Source organism: Mchenga conophoros, linkage group LG23 (assembly GCF_057382185.1).
Source record: "Mchenga conophoros isolate Kocher_MC1m ecotype Shallow Benthic linkage group LG23, M_conophoros_male_GT1.1, whole genome shotgun sequence".
In the NCBI taxonomy this organism is placed as follows: domain Eukaryota; kingdom Metazoa; phylum Chordata; class Actinopteri; order Cichliformes; family Cichlidae; genus Mchenga; species Mchenga conophoros.
In genome coordinates, this window is record NC_140547.1 from 31,812,108 (window position 1) to 31,829,007 (window position 16,900).

The 16,900-nt window shown below is 42.7% G+C and overlaps 1 protein-coding gene across 2 annotated transcripts in view; it reads right to left on the minus strand.

The window, feature by feature from the left end:
* Positions 1-1,061: 1,061 nt before the first annotated feature.
* Positions 1,062-16,900, minus strand: part of LOC146547629 (fidgetin-like) — a 32,271-nt gene continuing 16,432 nt past the window's right edge. For both annotated transcript variants that reach the window (XM_085265521.1, XM_085265522.1), the window contains exon 3: positions 1,062-6,008. In XM_085265521.1, the coding sequence (XP_085121647.1) occupies positions 3,730-6,008 (2,279 nt within the window). In that variant the 3' untranslated portion in view covers positions 1,062-3,729. The remainder of the gene's footprint in view (positions 6,009-16,900) is intronic.

Below are 16,900 nucleotides of genomic sequence, written 5' to 3' on the forward strand. Positions count from 1 at the left end.
CCCATGTATATACACATTCACACGCGCACAACCACAGTACTTCACAGAAGATTAAAGCAAATGTATTGGATTATACATTTCCAGGTCACGTTTAGGTTGACCCCCAACCGTTCCCCCGCCCCCTTTACGAATCGCTTGCGTGTTTTCACATCAGTTTCATCATGAGTGTGTGTCTGTCTCGGAGAGGACACGTGGTAACACACACAAACGCGCACACGCACACTAGGCTATGCTGCAGCCTCCGGTCGCACCATCAGCTAAATGTTTTTAAGTACAGTCATCTGAGGTAGACTGCGCAAAACTTCATGGTGTTATTCTTTCCTCCTTTTTTTGTCTTTTTTTTAAAATACATTTTCCACAAATGTCTGACATTTGTAAAAGACCTAAATCAAATACCACGTGTGTTTTGTAGCCATGAGGTAGAAATGCTTTAAAGAAGAACTCTATTTAAAGAAAGGAAAAAAAGGGGAAAAGATCAGCACATCATGGAGAAAAAGACATGAAAAGAGGACCCGCTAAACACGCAACAAACAAAGCGTAGCATTGACCAGTGTGTTTCAAGTGGTTTGTCGGTCGGCTTGTGGAGAATGGCGAGGGATAGAGAGAGAGAGGAGGAAAGGCCTGTGCTACTGTTGTGTGCTGTGAAGTGCATTAGTAGGTTTTTCTGTCCAAAGGGACTCTCTCTCCAGAGGATTTGCTGACAGAAGGAATTCTGGTACAGATTGTTTTGAGGGTGGTTTTCTGACGGACCACTCTGCTTTCCCCCCTTGTGCTGCTGCTGCTGCCACGCTGCCTGTCTGTCTCTCTTTTCCATCAGTTTGCTGATGCTCAGCAGAACTCCCCACCCCCACCCCACTCCAGGTGCTGAACTGATGGTGCCTACGAGATAGCGACACAAGGCATACACAACAAGCAGCTCGTACCTTTGGGATATTTTTCTTATAGAAAAATCAGGAGGTACGATAAAAAGGGTAAGACTGATCAGCGGTTTAGATAAATAAAACACCAACTAAATAAGTGCTGTCAATGCCGTTGAGAAATTTCAACAAACCCCCCCCCCCAGATTACACACAAAACGCTTTAGTGCACGTGCAATAGACTTAAGTAGTCCCATGCCACAACAGCTCCTTAAACGGTGGCGAGGAAGAGACAAAAATACATTCCAACATGATACAAAGGGAAACAGATATTGTTCAGTGATGTAGGTCTTCAAAACTACTGCCAAAATTCCCCACTCATGTTAAACAGTAGGAACTCAAATGTATGTAGATCGTGCGCTTCATACCATCTTAGTAACTTTCAAAAAGAAAGACAATACGGATACAGGAAAAAAAAGCGCTGACATTGTTTAGAATTGATTTGTTTTTCTGGGGTGGTCATCTTAGATTAAAAAAAAACAAAAACAGAATAAAACATATATATTCCAACTGCATATACCTCCTGGCTGACCGTATTATGGTTATGACAACTGCCGTGCAACCGAATATTATTTCTTTAAATTTCTACTTTCCACATATGTAATTTACATGAGTGGCATCTCATTCAGAAGCTAATCGAGTTCAAATACAGCTAAACATGGTAAGCTAGTTTCCCTAGATGTGGATTAAGCCTAAAAAACTAACTTTTTTTTTTTAATCAATGAAGATGAAGAATTTGTTTTTGTCTATAGCTAAGCGTCATCTGTGTCTTGGAAACTGAGCCAGTGTTTAACAAGGGGAAATTCCTACAAACGTATCTATGACACCAAAGTCCAAATGAAATCATTGTGTCATCTTCTACAGCACAACTATCTCTCAAATTAGATTTTTTTGTTGTCTGTCCCCAAAAAACGTCAAAGTCGGTAACATTGCAAAAACTGTAACCATGTTCTTATATTTCACTTCTTATTTAATTTCATTTTCACAATGAAAAATAGACTTACTATTAATTTTCATTTTTTATTTCAAAATAAACACCAGTAATTGTTAAAGACCTCAATAAAATATAGCAAATAAAGCAATAATGCAATTTTTGTAAAATGTTGCACCTATACAGGTATGATATGACCCATGTTTTCATAGTGCTCCTATTTTAGTCACAGCATATTGTTACAATGTCTGATTGGTGTTTATGGTTGTATGAGCACGTTCTGTTCTTTTAATGATATCAAAGTTAAAAGTTAATTTAAAAGCATATTTATATATGACATTTGTTAATACTGCAAAAAATAACTAAATATGATTTCAGTTGGACTCGGTAAGGGCAATATCCAAGCCTCGCTTTCTTGATGCTGACTGACAAACATGCTTTCCTCAAAACCATGCAAGACCAAGTCAAACAATAATGTAATACCCACACAAAAAGACAGTATTTTTTCTTTGATATCACTGATATTTTGGAGAAATACAGTTATTTGTTCTCTTTATGAAAGATAGCCAAGTCTACAAACATTTGCCCGTTAGCTTAGCATTGCAAAATCCCTGCAAAAACACTGTTAAGTGTTTAAAAAGTTAACTGGTTAACTTTAACATGCTGCAGTCTAACAGGCTAACATATTTTATGCCAAGCTAACGTAAACAGCTGTTGGTACTAGCCTGATCTCTCAGTTAAAAAAGCAAATAAGTATATTTATATGAAGAATGATTCCTTCCATTTAAGTTCATCAAGATCAGAGAATACCTCGCTTAATGTATGATGAATATTTTACGCAGGAGTTAGCTGATAACTGATGTGGTTCCATGCAGCTAAACCATATAGCCTAGATCATGTATTATAGACAATGTTGATTATGGTTGTTTTAATTAATGTACAACTCCCACCACCCCAACACCTGCCCATCTTTTAAAACCCCAAAACAACACAGTTTTATATTTTGAAACAGCAATGGTAATAAGCTCATAAGGATTGGTCAAGTAGAAACAGGTAACTAAAGCACCTGCAGTGAGGGGGGGGAAAGGACAAAATCTTTTTACTCTCACTATAGAATATGTTCCACGAATCCAGAACACATTTAGTACATTCATTGCCACCTCTTTGCTATTTAGCCTAGTCTTTTGAGGTACACCTAACACTGCCAGATTCTCCTCTCAGGTCTTAGTGCTTTTCGTGAAGATGTCTTGAGGTACTGTACAATTCACAAACGCTTTCCTGAGTGTTGGTTGTTGGTTTGTTACGTTTGCTTGTTTTGCAGACACAGGATCAGAAACATGGGTGAGAGTCAGGGGCCCAGGGTACTGCAGCCCAAATGGATTTCTGCTCTTAGTAAGACAATAAAGGTCGATTGACCACCACCCAATGGTGACTGTCAGTCTGGGTCTTTCAGACATGCCGCTGAAGTTTTTAAAGCTCTTAATAATTATCAGCTCATGCCATGAATGTAGATTGTGAGGCAAATAAACAAATAAACTCAGAAAGCACCACTTCAGGCACTTGGATAGCCAACTAAATCTCAAGAACAACAACATAACAATATATACACAGACACTGGGGTGTCCTGTCTGAAGCCAACTTGCTTGCAATGTGTAAACAATCCCTGGCTTTCTGGAGTGTCGAGCATTCAAATTAAAACTCTTGTTCATTAACTGCAAAATTGTCAGTTGTCTCATCAAAGCGACTCTCTTGGTGCATCTAAACCCTACTTGTGAGAGCTTGTGTTGGCCTTTTGTGTGCCTTTCCCCTTCAGCACAATGCTTCTGCCCTGAGGGGAGGAATTGTGGAAACCTCTTTTTCTCAAGGGCGGGATCTATCTTTTCACTGACTGCAACCAAACATTTTGTTCCACTCAGTATAAGTGTCAATCTCTTTCTGCGATATACTTGCTTGGAATTTACAAAAGACACTCTCAATGTCCTGGTAGGTGAGGGGCCTGATTTGTCCCCTGGGCATCATACCAGTCATGTCCACGCCCTGTGCAGAGACATGTAACAGGCCTACAAGAGCCTCCTGGCAGAGTCTGGCCAGATCCAGTCCTGAGAAACCATCTGTACGCTGGACCAGCAGCGCCAGCTCCTCCTCGCTCAAACAGTATTTGTGCTGAGATTGGGCCAAGAGCTGGTTCATGATCTGGTGTCGAGCTGCGCTATCCGGCAGAGGCACCAGGACCCTCCGGGAAAAGTACCTGCGCAGTCCTTCATCCATATCCTGTGGTCTGCTTGTGGAGCAAACCACCAATACTTGGTTGCCTCCATCCTCGCCCGAGCCCATAAGAAGTGAGTCTAACTGGGCAAGAAGTTCACCTTTAAGTCGGTTGATAGGGCTCTCTTCACTGAGGTGGGCCGACAAGAGCATGTCCACTTCACTAATAAACAGTACTGAGGGCTGCCGGCACCGTGCCACTAGGAATGATGCTCGGATGATTTTTTCTCCATCCGCCAGCCACTTTGTCGCCAGTGTTGAGCCGCTGAGCTGTAGGAATGGTGCTCCCAGCTGACTGGCCAGGCAACGTCCCAGCAATGTCCTGCCACTGCCTCTGGGGCCAAACAGCAACACACAATGCGGGGATGGTCCTAAACTGCTGAACATGTCTGGACGCAGAATGGGCCACAGGACCTCTTCCTTCAGGGTAGCCTTGGCAAGTTCTAGACCTGCAATGTCACTCCAATCCACTGGGGGCCCCTGCTGTACAATTTCAGAGGTAACCATGTCCAGGAGGTGAGGATCACTGGTTTTTAGTTGTTCTTCAGCAGGCCGGGAGTTGGAAGTGGATGAGGAGGAGGTAGGTCCAGGTGCTGAGTGAGAAAGGTGGAGACGGTGGTCTTCAGGACCTTGCTCACTGAGGGAGGGGGTGGTAAAGCTGGGAATAGAGTCTGCTGAGCGGGAACCCCCCAGGGTGGAGGAGACGTAGGCTGGTGGAGTCAGAGGCCCACCAGTTGCCTGGCTGCTGTACTTCCTCTGCTGCTCTGATGCAATGGTGGATTGTTTCTGAGGATTAAAAGTTAAAGATGACTTCTCAGCACTCCTGTCAAACCCACCACCACTGGCACTGTTGGAGCCTCCGTTTGTACTGCTGCTATCTGCTACCCTGTACATGGGACTCTCAGCTGAGCTCCTTGCCTGACTGTAGCCAAAGTTACCATAAGAGGGGTCTATCTCTCCTTGACCTGTCATGTAGAAGGCTTTCCTCTTTAGTGAGTTGGAGGAGCTACTGTTGAGAGGGGTTGGGGCAATTGGGGTCAGGTTGTGGCTCTGGTATGGGTATCCAGGTAAAGCAGAAGAGGGAGCAAGGGGTGTAGGTGCAGCAATGCCTGAGGGAAGGTACGAGGAGGGAGGGGGGGCTCCTCCAGGGCTATATCCTGGCCCTACTGAGTTTTGAGCTGGGTAGCCTGCTGGGGGGTAATTATAACTAGACAAGTTGGGGGAGCCTCCATTGTAAGCTGGGACTATAGTGGGGTGGGAGGGTGGAGGAGGAGGTGGTTGCAGTAGCCCAGAGCTGTGCAGTGGAGATGGAAGTGCCGGGGCGGGGGTAGACTGGGAGCTGTAACTGCTGTGCAGGTACGAGCTGCTGTACGCTGGGCCATATTCCTGAGAGGGCATGGAGGAAGAGTGCAGGGCAGTTGCTGTGTGGCTCCCACAGCTACTGCTGGAGTAGCTGGGCTCACTCAGGGTGCTGGAAGCCAGGCCCGGAGAGCTGCACATGCCAGACACCACCTCTGAAGCTGCCGCAACCCCCCCTTTCCTGACGGAAATGCCCTCTGGGATGCAGCTCATGGGGTAGACACCATCCTGCCAAGGCTCAGATTCACCTTTCCGTCCATTCATCACTCCTGGGACACCAGGCGTCTCCGAATATGAGCCCGGCATGTCCAGAATACCAGAGTACTTCTCAGCGTACTTCTTGAGCAGGTTGGAGGCAGTGAGTGCCGAGATGTCGTCATTGGCCCAGGCATATTGGTAGGTGGCCGAGCGCTGCAGGTGGCCAGGTACTGCCCTGTATGCCTCAGCCTTGTGGGCTGGCGAGCGCGTGGTGGACGAAATGTCGAAATGCTGTTCGGCCCACTGGCTGTGCTCGGGGGTCCACTGCATCTTTACGCCTGAGGAAAAAAAGACAGAGATGCGTTAACACACTGTCAAGCTAACATCATTTTAACAATAATTAAAACTGTCCAAAAAGGTGATATTTGTCCAGAGGCGTTTGGTGTGTTATTTGGTGTGTTATTATGGATTTGCATCCAACTAATCAAGATTTGTTAAACCCTACAGCTCACAAGGACTCTGAGAGAGCATCAGCAGGTAAAGTGCGGTACAGAGAGACGCTGGGATGGCTGGTTACGGCAGCCTAATGCACCCTGGCCAGACCAATAAGACAGAGGCATTGAGGGTCACTCTATAATCCCCGGCTCATCTGAAGAGGCTGGAGATGGGTTTGAAAATGCGCCTCGCCGAGTGCCACAAAGCAACACACACACACAAACACACACCTCTGCTTGTGGTACTTTCATTCAATACACACTTAAAGACAAACCTGTGCTCAGACACACAGGCGTTTAAAAAAAAAAAGAAAAAACATCTATGCCTGCACTCCGGCGTGCAGACGTCCATGAGCACACGCGCACGCACGCACATCCACTGACCCAGACAGACAAACACAGGCACACACGCAGGAGCTGTAGCGAGCTATGAATTACAACACATTGTGTCTCAAGCTTAGTTCCTTTCTGCACAGCTCCACCTTGACCTCTCTCTCTCTACCATTCTCTTTACCATTCTGTCTGCCTCTTCTTCATGCCTCCCTGCTGCCTTGTTTTCACTCTCAGCCTCTCTCCTCTTTGCTTTTGTTTGTTATCCATTTTCCACCTCCCCTCCTGCTAGATCTGTCTTTATTTCTCTTCACCTCCTTTTATTCAGACTCCATCTATTTCGATATATATCTCCACTTTTCACTCCCTTTCTTCGAAGCCACCCCTCCTCTTATTTAGTCCCTCTGTGCTCACTTCGCCTCCCTCCCCTTCCCTCCTTCCTTTGCTCCTTCTCATCTCAGACATACTCACCTGGCTCTCCCCTTTATTGCCTCAGGAGGCTGGAGAGCCACTGTTTCCTTTAATCCCAGCCAATGCCATCTGCAAACACTGACAGTCACACAGTGGCTCCATCGTTGTCTCACTATCAAAGCCGTGGCACTATCAAAGGCTGGACTGGGCGTAATCACAGCAGCCGCACAGCAGATTGAACCCTGTTTGATTTGACTTAGTGCACACAAATAAAGGATAATATCGGTGTCATTTAAGCTACTTCCTCCGACTTATTGACTGGCAGCGGTTGCATGTAGAGACCCACAACTGGGGGTCTAGTAAGCAATCCCTGTTTCAAAATTGGTTTATGTGTGTGTTTTTGTGCTTGTGTGAATAAAGCCAGCACGCACAATAAAATGCATTCACGGAGGAGCAAATCTTCCCTTCCTCCCATCCATTTATGCTACTGCAAACACATAAACATGGGGGAAAAAACGCAGAAAGCAAGCACACACAAACAAATACACGTTCACTCTCTCTTGCTCTCTTTTCTGAGGCCCTGTGTTTGTTTGGTAACAACACAGGCAGGGGTGGGGGTGGGGGTATCCCTAGACTCCTATTTCCTCTCTGATTCTTCTCTCTAGCCATCTCTCAGCAGACGCCAGTGGCTAATTAGCAGAATGGCGATCTGCTAATTGTGTTAATTTACAACATTTTAGCCGAGGGGAGTCTTGCCGGGGCTGGCGTGCCCATCACCCTCCCAGTGTAGTGAGCAGGGAACACCTCAGATAGAGCTGGGCGAAGTTTTGTGCTAGCTAAGAGGCTCTTTTAATATTGAGAATATATTAAGTGAAGGCAGCAATATAAAAAGGACAGTATTTCTAAAAGGAAATTACATTTCCAAAAACAGGAGAAAATAAGAACAACGCTCTAGACAAAATTCAGATTTCACACCAGCAAAGAAACATTTAACAGATATTAAAAAAAAATGGCTGCACAACTGCCAAAGAGCACTATTTGCAAAGACAAAATGCTACAAAGTCACATTCCTCTGTGATGATTCCAATGCGTTCATACAGCAGTGTAACCATTTTAATCTGAGTAGCTCAGAGAGTCCACAGAAAAAAATTGTGTTTCCAGGAGTCCATCAGAGGGTGCAGTTTTGTTATTTTTCTTGTTATTTTGTCAGTAAGCCAGTGTCAATGAGTATTGATCAATCCTTAATAGAACAAGATCACTGAAAATATTAAACAATTCAAGGCTGCTCTCAAGCTTGTATTCTAAGCGTCATGTCTGATCCGTAACCAGGAGCAAAAGACTGCACATAAAGTCTGTATAGTTCCAACATTAACTTTTAAGCATTACCAAATAACTATAAAGCAGATATGGATGAGGACAACAGATTCAGCCATGTGTTCAACTATCTGTAAATACATGTATATATTTATTATTATATTATATTTATTATTATTTATTATAGACCTTTTCTTACAAACAAACTGTCCACTCCCCATCTGATTCAGGGGCTATAATCACTGTATATACTATCAGAGTGACTCTCCTCTCTGCAGTGGCACAGACCTACAGTGAAACAGCATTGCTGACACAGGGTGATTCTGCAGCGTGATTCTGCCACAGAAAAATCCACCTTCAGATGTTTCTTAAATGGGCATTCAACAGTGCTTCAGTTGAAGATTATGGACATAACATAATATTAATTTGGTATAGTGCAGAGCAAGTGGCAGCAAATGTTATAAATATATATTCTATGATATGACACATTCTTTTTAAAGAAATTAAAGATATCACACAATCTCTGTAATAGATGACACCATCTGGGCTGAAATAAACATTTTTCTATAAAAACTGAACAGAGGCTAACTATTGACATCTAGTATATATTCATATTAATGTAGAGAAAAAACTGTATTTTAAGGCTTTGGTTTTTTTTTTTTTTTTTTTGCTTTATTGTTAATGCCTGAGTATATATGTTTAACTTTAGAGAAATTCTCATGTCCTCTTGCAGCCAGACAATAAGCCGAAGCACGAAAGCTACATCAAAAGAAAGTTAGCAAGAGATGACCCTGTTAACCTTAGCTATGAACAAAATAAAATACACATTTCAAATAAAATAAAAATCAACTTCAAATGTACACTCAAAACATTTTATTTTCTTAAATATTGCCATTCAAAAGGATCTTAATGTGCACTTGATACAGTAAAACAATCAAATAGGTATGAGCTATATCAAATAAAAGAGCTAGCCAAACTAGCATTAGCTAAGTTTTTCTCTAGCCATTATCATTTATGAATGCCACATCTCAGGTATAATATATCAATCACATATACATAAATGATAAATTGCCTTCTTTGTCAAAAAAAAGTAATGCATGCATTTTTACTGATGTAGTGTATGTGGTGAAACCCCCCCCAAAGAAAAACAACGCAGCTAGCAAAGCTAGTGTAGCTTAATAAGGTGCCACACCTTTGGTGTTGCTACTTTTTAATCACATTAATTAACATAATTTGAATCTACCTATTAGCAGAAGACACAGAGAGATGCTAAGTACTGAAAAAAACTGTTCATTTTCTCTTAGACTTATCTGTTGATGACATTTAGGTAATTTGGCGTACCTTTTTATCTAGCTGTGTTATTAGCTAAAATACTCCAGCTTATCTTATTACACAAAATAATTCAAAAGAAGGTGTGAGGATAGAAAGAAATAAGAGTAATATATAAAAATGTTGAAGGTAATAGAAATGAGGAATAAACACAAAAAACAAAGGCCTTCAAAGTCTTAGTCTTCACTCCCTGTAATCCGACATGCACCAAACTCTTATGTGCTCTGTTTAAAGAAACACGATCTTTCTAATACTGTCATTAATAAAGATAACATATATAAAAAGAGTATGTCAGGCTCCATCAGGGCTTTCATCTCTTCTATAATGAGGTTAATGCAGAGAAGCAGTGATTACCCTGCAATGCAAATGAAGGCCAAACGATAACTTGCACTATTTAAATAAGGTAATAGCGATTACGCTACGTTATTCAAATGAGGACGGATGCTTTGAACTGAGCACTTTGAACTTGCTGCTCCTTCTCCAAAACATATGGAAGAGATCGAGGAGGACTGACTTTGGTATCATTCAGGGGTGTATCCTTTAATTCAATGTGATGTAAACCAGGGGCAATGAGCAAAGCAAAGCGCCCTAATGTGATGGTGCAGGTGGGGCGGGGCCTTACTACATCCCTTTACTTGCTATGAATGACCTTGAAAGACATTGAAAGAAAGTCATTGAATTCATTGTCAAAGGGCGATTCAATATCCCTTTGTTATTAAAAGCATCACACATTCATTTTCACAAACAGTCAAGGCTCTTTTCTTTAAAATATAAAATTGTTCTGTTACTTGTGGAGCACAATTTGGCCTTTGGCTGCAGAGGCCTTCATTAAGGTTACAAGATTACATGCGTGGGGCCTCCGGCTTAAATATTTAACAAGAAATATTTCCATTCATTTGTTTTTGGTCTCGTTACAGCACTTTGATCGAGCTGCAAGGCTGCAGACCTGGCAGACATATTTACAGATCATTTGGACAGACACATGCAATAAGGTGTTCAAGTTTTTTTTGTTTTTGTTTTGTTTTTTTAAACCAAGAGTCGTACATGTTGCCGAGAAAAAGGGAGAGAGAGAAATCATGCACTCGGGTGAAACATCCAGCAGAAATCTTCTCCACCTTCTGAAGCGTCTAGTCTGCCAGCTTTTTTCACCCCTCTCCTCCAGCCTCCACATAGAGAAGCCTAATAATTCTCATTACACTCGGCATCCATCTGCATCAACAGAACTGCCTATTACTCTGTGTGTGTGTATATGCAGTAAACAGCTCTTTAGAGAGAGCTAATGAGCTCTTTTAAGTCTGTCTGCTATGTGATTCTGCAAGCGGGGTGTCAGAGCAAACTGCCCATTTCGGTAACGCCATAATTAAGCCGTATGTGTATGTGTGCGTACGCGAAAAAGACATGCTGGCACACATGTTTCCACTGCGTGCGTATACACACGCCAAGACAAGGCGTACAAATGTGCACCCCTCTTTGTCTTTCTAACATAAACACTCACCAGAGACCTTCAAAAACAAACTATTGTGTCGTAATTCTTTTTTTTCCCCTTCCTTTAAACAAATGCGTTCCGGCCGAGCGTTGGAAGAGAAAGAGGAGGACGAGGAGGAGGAGGTGGAGGAGTAGAAAGAGCTGCATGACAAGCGATAACTTCATCAAGAGAGACCCGTTTTCACGCACCACAGGGGAAATCTAACCAGCCAGTTATTCAAATCCTTATCAAATACACCAGAGGGCATCTTTTAACCCCTAAATCACAGCACAAAAAAACCTCAGTACACAACATACAGTACGCAGCTATTGTTTAATGACATATGTGTGTGCATTTTTCTATGCACGCAGGCCTCGTGTGTGTTTGACAAATCTCCGGACTGCCTCGTTAATGAGTCCGGCACACTGTGACTAAGCCACAGGCTACGCTGTATTGGCACACAACCTACAGTAGAGAGTCAAATAATGTGATTAGGTCCTCCAAAAGGCAATTAATTATAAAATTAGTCATGAGCTGGTGTCTCTCTCGCCCTCGCCCTCTCTCGCTCACACATACATGAGCGCACAAAATCAAAACTGAAATCATGTTTATTCTTTGGAGCAGAAATTGCAATCCAGAAAGTGACAGAAATGTTATTATTAACAACCTTATTTGAACCGAGTCCAAACTACAGACAGAAGTGTTGCTTGCAGAAATTTAATTTCATTTCCATCCTCCATGACAGACTTTTTTTCTCTGAAAATAGCCTGAATTCACATCTTTGAAGCCTTCGATTCAAGTCCAGCCACAGCTTACCATTACAACGACTAGTCTGCCGCAAAGCAACGACAGTAACGACAACAACAACAACAGATAAGGAAGTAAACAGAGCGAGTTCAAAGTCTAGACGGCGAGCAGTGACCGGGAGAGATGAGCTGTCACTAACTCAAAGACGGTGGGTGGGGGTGGGGATTCTGTAAAGATGACAGCTCGGAGCTGCGATATAAAGATATTTGACAAATGACAGCAACTTTAAAAAACTCTAACACCCATTGTAATCAGCGATCTGTGACCTTGGGATAAGTTTGCACAGCCAAACCAGCAAACTCTAAAATATTTCTGGAGCAAAAAAATAAATCAATCTGTTTTTGACACTTTCAAAATATTAGGACATGTTTAATGACGATACCAAGTTTAGCTTACGGGAGAAATCAGACCAAATCACCGTAAATCTCTAACTAAATTCCAGAGGCGTATCCTCGTAACCCCTGCCTGCCCATATCAGATCTTCCTTAAAGCTGTATAAATTGACACTGTCTAAATTTCCTTTTACTAGACAGACTATTGAATGGGTGGGTTAAATGGGTAGGGCGCAGTTAAACAAATGCTCTGGATCAAGGAAATTGTGCGTGGCTTCTTTTGTCATTCAGAGAGGAAATTGAGAGATATTCGGCAGGGGCTCAGCGCTGCTAACGCACGACATTCATCTATAATGCACTTGGCCTGTCCGTCAGATACTCCATTTCCTGTGACTAGCGCAGCGTGCCTAATCACCCAGCTCCATGCAGGGTATCTTCCTCAAAGACAGCCCTGCACACACACACACACACACACACACACACACACACACACACACACACACACACACACACACACACACAGTTATGAAGTAAAAAATGAAGACAGACACATGTACAATACACGCACGCACACATTGAGCCCACTTAGGCAAAACAGATTATTCTTATCGTGTGAACAAAACATCTGTAAAGACTCTCAACACCAGTGTGCTCTAACAGTGTCACGACCTCAGCAGCATCTCCATAGCGCCTCTTTCATCAGAAAAGCCTTTCACAAGCATGCAGAAACCAGACACATCATCAATAGGTGGAAAGATATAAAGTATGTAACTTAAACCCATTTGTTGCTGCTTAAACATCTTACGGCAGCTGTTTTTCCCCCGTCTGCATTTACACGTATATGGTGAGAAAGCTTCTACTTGAGAAAGAAGGCAAAATCAGCCAAAAGTCATTTTAGAATCTGTGGCTCATTACTCATCCACAAGCTATTAATGATTAAGTACTCCAATAAATCTGCAAATACAAATTAGCTTCTTTTATTGCTATAAATTACATAAGATAAGATAAGATAAGACTTTATTGATCCCACAGCGGGGAAATTTTTGCGTCACCTCAGCTCAGGTACAGATATATGAAGGAAATACAAAAATAACGTGACATAAACAACCTAACACAGAGTGAAAATTTATAAAGCTTTAATAACATGTTTCTACTCTCGTTATTATGGTATCAGCTGCAATTATAATGATTTCACTGGTCTATAAAGATTTAACAGTTAACAGTTAATTTGATCATTTATAAAAATTACTCACGTATTAAAAAAAACTAAACTTAGCCATACTGTGGTAGCTCTTACATTTATAAATCATTTACCATTAGCACCTATTAGTGAAAACAGTTTGACATAATGACTGTTAAGGTACTAAAGTCTGTCACAAATTCTTGTTTTATTACTCATCTATTACTAGCGTGCAGCTAATGGGGACGGCAACAAATTAAAGTATTAACCCCAAAAATACTAAAGCCTACATTTTTATTAATGCTCTGCAAATCTTTAATCTTATTACAGATTAAATAAAAAACAAACTCACTGAGTTTTAAATGCCTGAGTTTGGTAATGAATGCATGGGATATACACACAGACAACTTATCCATGTATAACCCTTATTAGAAGGGTTATACATGGATGCACAATCTGTATGGGAAGACTAGCAGACGCTGAAGCTGGCAGCTTCTGATTAATTGTAGTAAAATGTGACACATTAACACCACAATGCAACAACTTGCTACACAGTATGTAGACTTCAATCTGTTTCCATCATCAATGCGGTCTGACGGAAAGAGTGGTCGCGGAGCTACATCGGCATTCCCCGCTTCCACCTGGGGTGCAGCCGGCAGGATCTTTCAGAGCGGCCCCGAGGTTAACGTGGGGCCACACGCTATCAATACTCCTCTGACGCTCGAATCCATACCTGTGAACCACCACCACTTTGTTTACCTGTGTGTTCAGTAATTAAAATAGATTTCTGAGAGGAGGCCTAATCCTTTCAGAAATGGCATCGATCTGACTACCAATGCACGAGAGGTGCGGTGTAATTTTGTCTGCTTTTTTTTCTTCCCTCCTCCCCTACACTCTGTTCAGCATAACCGAGTGCGCTGAGGACACACTCCCCTGCCTCTTCCTCCTAGACGGAAACTTTGGAAAGTCCTCGACATGAAGGACATCATTTAGGGGCAGAGGAGGGAGGGGGCTACAATAGAGGGGTGGCAGGTGGAGATAATAGAGAGGGAGCCTCTAACCTCGTCTAAAGCTGTCTGTCTTCGTAAATAAAATGAGATAATTATTGAGTGAACAACATTATACGCAGACGACGCACTCTTTCTTCTACCCCCCTCCTACCGGCGCAGTTGTAAATCTCAACAAACACGGTGCTTTTGGACATTAAGTGCTCACTAAGCACAGTGGATGCATCATATTTCAAGAGCAGGCGTTGTGTGGGTGAGGAGCTGGGGAAAATGGAGTGTAATGGTTATCCATTATCTTATATGGCAACGGCAGCAATGATCATTTTCAAGTGACTCATTTCTGGAAGTACCTATCTATTGGCCACTTCGAGAGAAGACTTTGATGGCTAATCCAAAACAACTATTCAGAGGTCATTTACTGCGGCAGCGTGGAGACACTCTGCACAAGAGAACGCTCAAGCCTTCCTCATTATTCAAATACAATCCTCAGGAAGATCTACATGACAAACAGCAGCGCAGCAGCCCCGGAGTGGGTGATTACCTACACAGCACACTCCGAACCAGAGTGGAAACATTAACAGCGCATCAACAAATGAATATATCACAATCCAAGTAAGAGTATGAAAGCGGCACAATAGATATTTGTCAGGGGAATTAAACAATGATACTGGAGCTGTATTAATACGTCGACGCTTGCTCACAGAGAAGCTTAGTAGTCGGTAATGTGGCCACGAGTCATGTCTGCCAGAGAACTTTCATATTAGTCAATCATATTCTATTCATCTCGCAAGGTAAATGTATTTTTATTAGTGTCGCTGCGCTGTTTGTTTGTGTGTGGTCTCAGCTCCACATGAATGGTTACTTAACACCACACTGATTTCCCCTCAGCAGTTAGAGAAAAACCAGCCTATGCTCAATGATGCATCACCGTGTTTGCTGCCGCCAGGCCGTGTGTGTGTTTGTGTGTGTGTGTGTGTGCATATGTCTTTGTGTGTTTGCATGTGTTATCGCTGCTGGCACGTAGACAGCCAGCCCAGGAGTGACTGCCGGGGTGTCACCATCTGTGGATGCATTTATGTCTGTCTGCACCGAGTTGTGTGTGTGTGTGTGTGTGTGTGTGTGTGTGTGGTTTGGAAGGGGAGGGGGGTTTAGGGGTAGGGTGGAGATGCACTCAGACAGTAGACTGGATGGCAATTGTAACATCAGTAGGCCAATTTGCTACCAAAAAACTTCAAATTTCAAATTATTTTTTCCTATTAAAGACCACAGAAAATGCCATGATTTATAAAGCCCCCTTGTATCAATTACAGAAAGCTAACTGTAAACTCTCATTTTGTCACATGGGCAAAAAAAGAAGAAGAAGATTTTAAAGCCTTTTCTACTCGTTACGATGGATTTTGCAGTGTATCAAACACTTGGCAAGCAAGCTAGATTAGAGTTCAACAGCAGTTGGTGGAGATTAACGCCCGCCGTGCTTAGCGCACGTGCAAGGCTGCAAAAGTGCGTGTGTGTGTGTGTATATGTGTGTGTATATGTGCCTGTGGGATGTGTGTGAATTACTGAAGAGGCCCTGGCTGGGATAACCTCTACCCCCAGCCTGTGAACTTGCAGGATCCTTCACGGTTCATGTTTGAAGTGTCAAATTCTGCACACTTCATATGGATTTTGGCACGATATGCCAACCCACACCTCTTACCGAGTCTGAAAGAGTCCAGTCTCACAGTCCAACTGTTTGGAAGTGTATTAAAACACATAAATGGAACCCTCCTCCCAGCCCCCCCAAAATGAAAAGCTTTCATACCTGTCTGTGATGCTTTAGCAATAAAAAGGACATTAGTGAATAACCAACCTTTTCTATCATTTATTGGCTGTTGGATGGAAAGAAAAATTAACAAAAGTAAAATTGAATGAAAATAATTCACAGTTCGGTCCAAAAACGACATCAAGCACCAAAATGAGGCCTGGGAAAAGGAAGGTAGAAAGTCATGGCCTTCAAACAACTGTGCAAAAATTTTTCCAGATATTTGGGAACAGTGAGCCGTAAACAAATACAAGTCATTTATCTTAATCTCACACCTTTGCACACTGTGGGAAAATGTTATACATGATGTAGGGGCGACTGACAAGGGAACGATCGGACATGTTGGTATATGGCGCTGGACTCCACCAATATCTGCTCTGAGATACAACCTATAGCTGCTTATTCTGAACTCGGATGCACATGTTTGTGCACGTGATGCTCCGAGCATTAGAAAGAACGAGCTCTCTGGTATGACAGCAGGCATGCGAAAGAGAGTACACGAATGCAAGGCAGTGCGGCCTGCACGTGCATCTTTAAATCCAGTGTGCTGCGCATTATGCTAGAATTCACACAGGTTGTCTAAACAGTCAAACAGCGGATCAATACGCCCATCGATCGGTGGCATTGACACTGAACTGGTCGTGGCGAGGGGGCAGGAGATTCTCACTAGAGCTCTCTGCAGGCTGCCGGCTGGAGAACGTATACACACATACTCACACACTCCTTTACGGACACACACATTTACTGCAAAGGTGAGGCT